Source organism: Bactrocera latifrons, unplaced genomic scaffold (genome assembly GCF_001853355.1).
Source record: "Bactrocera latifrons isolate USDA-ARS-PBARC rearing strain unplaced genomic scaffold, ASM185335v1 scaffold_255, whole genome shotgun sequence".
Lineage (NCBI taxonomy): Eukaryota > Metazoa > Arthropoda > Insecta > Diptera > Tephritidae > Bactrocera > Bactrocera latifrons.
In genome coordinates this window covers 414,043-418,596 of record NW_017536130.1, presented here as the reverse complement: position 1 = coordinate 418,596, position 4,554 = coordinate 414,043, and the positions used below count along the sequence as shown (strand labels likewise).

The following is a 4,554-nucleotide window of genomic DNA, read 5'->3' as shown; positions in this document are numbered from 1 at the left end:
TTTGCATTTTATTGGGAATACGGCTGTGTGCTGCCGTCTTTATTTATTTTCTGATTTCTTTATGCGCACATTTTTCTTTTGCTTATTTATTGTTTATATATTTCCTATAATTAATTTTTGTTTTTGATTTTTTTAGTGTTTAAATTTTTTTACATTTAGTGTTTAAATTTTTTTACAATTTTTTTTACGTTTCCCCTCTTTGTTGTTTTCTTTATTTGTATCTTTTTCTTTTCATACCCTGCATTGGGTATATTATGTTGGCCAGAAAGTTTGTTACACCCAGAAGGAAACGTCGGAGCCGCGTTAAAGTGTATATATAAATGTTACGGGTGGCGTGCTTATCGAATTTAGCCTTGTTCTGCTGTCTCTACATATACGCTAGCTAAACTCTCAGTTTTCGTGTTATCGATCTTGAATTTTGCATATGTCGTTTCCTTCTTAAGAAGTTGCTTTTTTGTCAGAACCGCTTCGACTTCGAAGATATGGGGACTCCATCCCGATCCTGACGGAGCTTTTGGCATTGCTTAAAGTCAGTTTACACAGCCGTACTAGTTTTGAGGTGATACCTAATTCAGACTCATATCGGACTACTTTAGCCTATAGCATACAAATTAAAATCAAGATAAATCAAGATAATCAAGCTGTAAGAAATGAAGCTGTAAAGTGTATTATAGTTTTTTTCTTGTTCTGGGTTTTTTATGTGTACATTTTTGTTCGCCAATTTTTTTCTGTTCCTTTTTTGTTTGTTAATCAATTTTTGTTTCGTTTTATATATTAATTTTTCTATATTTTTTATTTTTCTTATTTTTTTTTTTATGTTTTGCTTTATTTTTAAGTTTTATTTTTCTCTTACCTCTTTTGTGTGCGCATTTTTGCTTGAAACGAAAACGGTGGACAGTTCTGATTTGTAAACAAATAAGCGAAAAACAAAAGCAAAAAAGCAAGGCACAGATAATTAATTGAATAATTACTATGGCACCATATTTAGTTTTTCGCTCACTTCAGCTGGCTTTATTTATGCAAATATTTAAAACAAATGCCAGCGCTTATGCCTGTGAATGTGTATGCGTGTGTGTGTGCATGCGTTTATGGCAAAGCTTTATATCTCACCACAAGCGCCGGTGTCCCTCAATCGTTCTACACTCACCTAATAAATATACATACATATGCACGTATATACCTCACACACATATGCATATGTGCTGTCCTASAATTTGTTCGTCGATGGCTAGTTTTCATTAGCTTTTGATTTTTAGTTTTCAGTTTAGTATTTTTGATTTCAGTGTCGCACACCCGTTGCGTTGTACTGTTGTTATGTTCGCTGTTCGCTATGTGCTGCGCTGCGCTCTTTAGCTGTTGAGCTGTTTTGCTTGCACCGATTTTTTTTGCTACCAACACGCTCGTGTGTTCTCGCAGAGTTTTGTGCGAAGTTGACGTAGCGGCACTGTTGCGCCATTGTAACTGAATTTTTGCCGTTATATTTCTTATTCAAAAGCTAAATGCTGGGAAAAGTATAATGTTGTGGCAAATCACTTCAAAGTAAACAGTAAATATATTTACAAATGSCAGTTCATTAGCCAAAACCGTCAGTTGTGCAAATAAACAGGCAGTCAGTGAGTTGTCCGGTACAACATTATGTTGACTTCAATAAGTGAATGTTTTGTATGCTGAGTGATCGCTTCATTGTGCTATTGCGMTACATGAGATACGTCCTTATGTAACGGCTACATTTTGCAACAAAAAAACATTTTAATACAAAAAATAGTTTAAAATACAAAAAAAAAAAAAATATAATTATTCTTCACATGCACCAAAAAATTAAAAAAAAAAAAACAATTTTAATACAGTGTTTTCCAAAACTAAATGTCAAACATGAAATTTCTTCTAGGACTTGCCAATTGGGCAACAGATAGTCGTGACAAATATGATGGCAATCAAACAGATAAGGTGAGTACGAAACTYCTGCTATCTCTCATTTTTAGTATTACTCTAATATTTTTGCTATTATTTATGTATTTATGTACATATAYACCTACATACATACATATGTGTATACATTAGAGCCGGTCGATTTTTTTATTCTACGGATCATTCTGAGCAACTTTGCCTAAATGAGTATTGGTCTAAAACTGGTTTAGAGCCAGCTATTTTTAAGGCCAAGTTTAAAAAATTAGAATAATCGGTTATATGGCAGATATGTGCTTTAGTTGGCCRATGTGACCAATTTCGACAAATGATCAATAGAATATCAAGATGCGTCTACGTATTCAATTTCAATCGGATATCTCAAAAACTGATGAAGAAATTATTATAATCTAAAAAGCATCGACTTAAAAATCGAGGGCGAGCAGCCGCTTTGTGTACCATGGTCCCTTGGGTAAAGTTGTTCAAAATGATCCATAGAACATTCTTCGCTTTAGCGATTTTTCCATTTTTTTTGTTGCTCTCTGTTGACCCGCTCTAGTATTCATAAACTTATAATAAACACATGTGTATGTACATAWATATTATGTGTAACATATGCTAYGCCCGGCGCAAGGTTGGCGTGACTAATCGCCGAATGACAAAAACAACTTTTTTGTCCTTTTTAATTCGTTTGCTTTTAATTTATTGCATACTTTTGCGTATCTTTTTTTCCAAAACATTTTTCTGCATATTTATATTCCAATAACGAACATTTTATTTGAATATTAGAACGAAGTATACAGTTACCGACAATAAAATAGAAGCAAAAGTTATTTTAAACATTTCAAAAGCAGAAATAAGTTAATATAAATTTAAGCATTTATCGAAAGATAAATTTTAAATAAACTGTCAATAACCGTGATTGACAATAAAGTGGATTCCTGGACCCAAAACTCGTAAATAGAGGAGACTAATATTATATTACTTTTTGGCATGAWTATCACGCCTCTTGGACATTTTCCCATAGTTCCTATTTAATTTGTGGTTTATTGGGTTCCTACTTTCCAAAGATTGCGTCCAACAAGAAATATTATCGACTCCTTGATTTTATAGTCCAGTCTTAACCACACCTTAGGTATGCTTCGGGTCATTGTCATGCTGAAAATKCAGTATAAGAAAGCATTACATCTTCTAAGATCCTAAGGAAGTAATAGCGAGCCATGATTCCTCGCCCCATGCCTTCTGCAAGTAATACGTAAAAAAAAAAACAAATACCTGAAATATTAAAAATATTTTGTCAACACAACGAAAGCACACATTTGTTTAACTTGAACACAAAGYTAACGATAAACCGTCATGGTGTTTTAACAAATAAATATTATAGGAATCGATTACAGGCAAAACATATAATAAATCTATCAAGCAAATAATAAATATTGKTAATTATTGCAGAACCAACCATTTGATYCTATTTTATTGTCAGTAACTGTATATCGATTGTTATTGTCACCCTTTCGTGAGATTCCGGCGCGTTCTTTTTACTTGTTGTTTGACTCACTTGTTGAAACCGGCTTCCGTGTGCGATTTGAGCATGTTTGCAGTGATTTAGATTACGTCAGACGAATGTTAGTTAGGCATTTTTCGCAATTTTTTGCAGTGATGGAAATCATATTAATAGTTCAAAAATACAATATKCTTAATAAAACATCCTCTGCCAAAAAGCCCTTTTTCGATCGTCATAAATATAATTTTACTTCGACAAGTATTTTCGAAAAGTAATTTTTWCAACAAAACTAACGATTAACGATTTGTATCCAACGGAAAATATTTTGTTWGTTCTTTCTAGCAACATTGTTTAACATAAACAACCTTCAAGTCATGTTAAGGGTGCATAATAAGGAAAGATTTTATTTTTATTTGTTGGAAGAGAGAGTTGGCTTGAAAAAAAATCTAAATTTCGTAAAGATAACTTGTCAAATAAAAAAGATTTCCATACAAGAACTTGATTATCGGTCAACAAATGAGTATATTCCTTGGCGTGTAAACAGTGTGTGCAAAATTTAAGATCAGTATCTTAAAAACTAAGAGACTAGGCGGACATGGTTAACTTCGTCGCACTTATCACTTATGCATATATTTTATAGGATCAACGATTTTTCTTCTAGGTTTAAGAAACTTCATGGCAAACTTAATATACCCTGTTCAGTGTTCGCACGGGGGCTGCTGACTTGCCCCTATGCCAATACCCACCTATTAGCCGTATGAGGTGAACGTTTTTCACGGCCCCCATAAYTCCAAATCCACTGAGTTGCTGTATTCGGCACAATGCGTCTAATGATAACCTAAGTGCGAGCGACTGCGAACCGGCCCTCATGTACCTCCCTTTTCAACCAAATAACTAACAATTTGTCAACAAATTTAATTTTACAAAATTCGATTTAAATTTGTGAAATAAAGCGATAACTGATTGACAAAGCAATAAATATTTAATAAATTAAGTCAGTTCAATTTAGTATGGACTGAGAACGTGTGTGACAATTTAACACCTTTATTTTAGCCAGTTGCGCAGGCTGAGGGTTTACAACAATTTGCTTGCTTCAGGCCAAACACTGTAACACATGAATTTATTTTAGGACTTGAATTAGTGAA

At 33.3% G+C, this 4,554-nt stretch overlaps 1 protein-coding gene across 2 annotated transcripts in view; it reads left to right on the top strand.

Annotated features, from left to right (window-relative positions):
- Positions 1-1,888: 1,888 nt before the first annotated feature.
- LOC108969522 (oxysterol-binding protein-related protein 8) overlaps positions 1,889-4,554 on the top strand; it is a gene marked incomplete at its 5' end in the record, with an annotated part of 18,179 nt that continues 15,513 nt past the window's right edge. For both annotated transcript variants that reach the window (XM_018934281.1, XM_018934280.1), the window contains 1 exon segment: positions 1,889-1,947. In XM_018934281.1, coding sequence (XP_018789826.1) covers positions 1,889-1,947 — 59 coding nt within the window.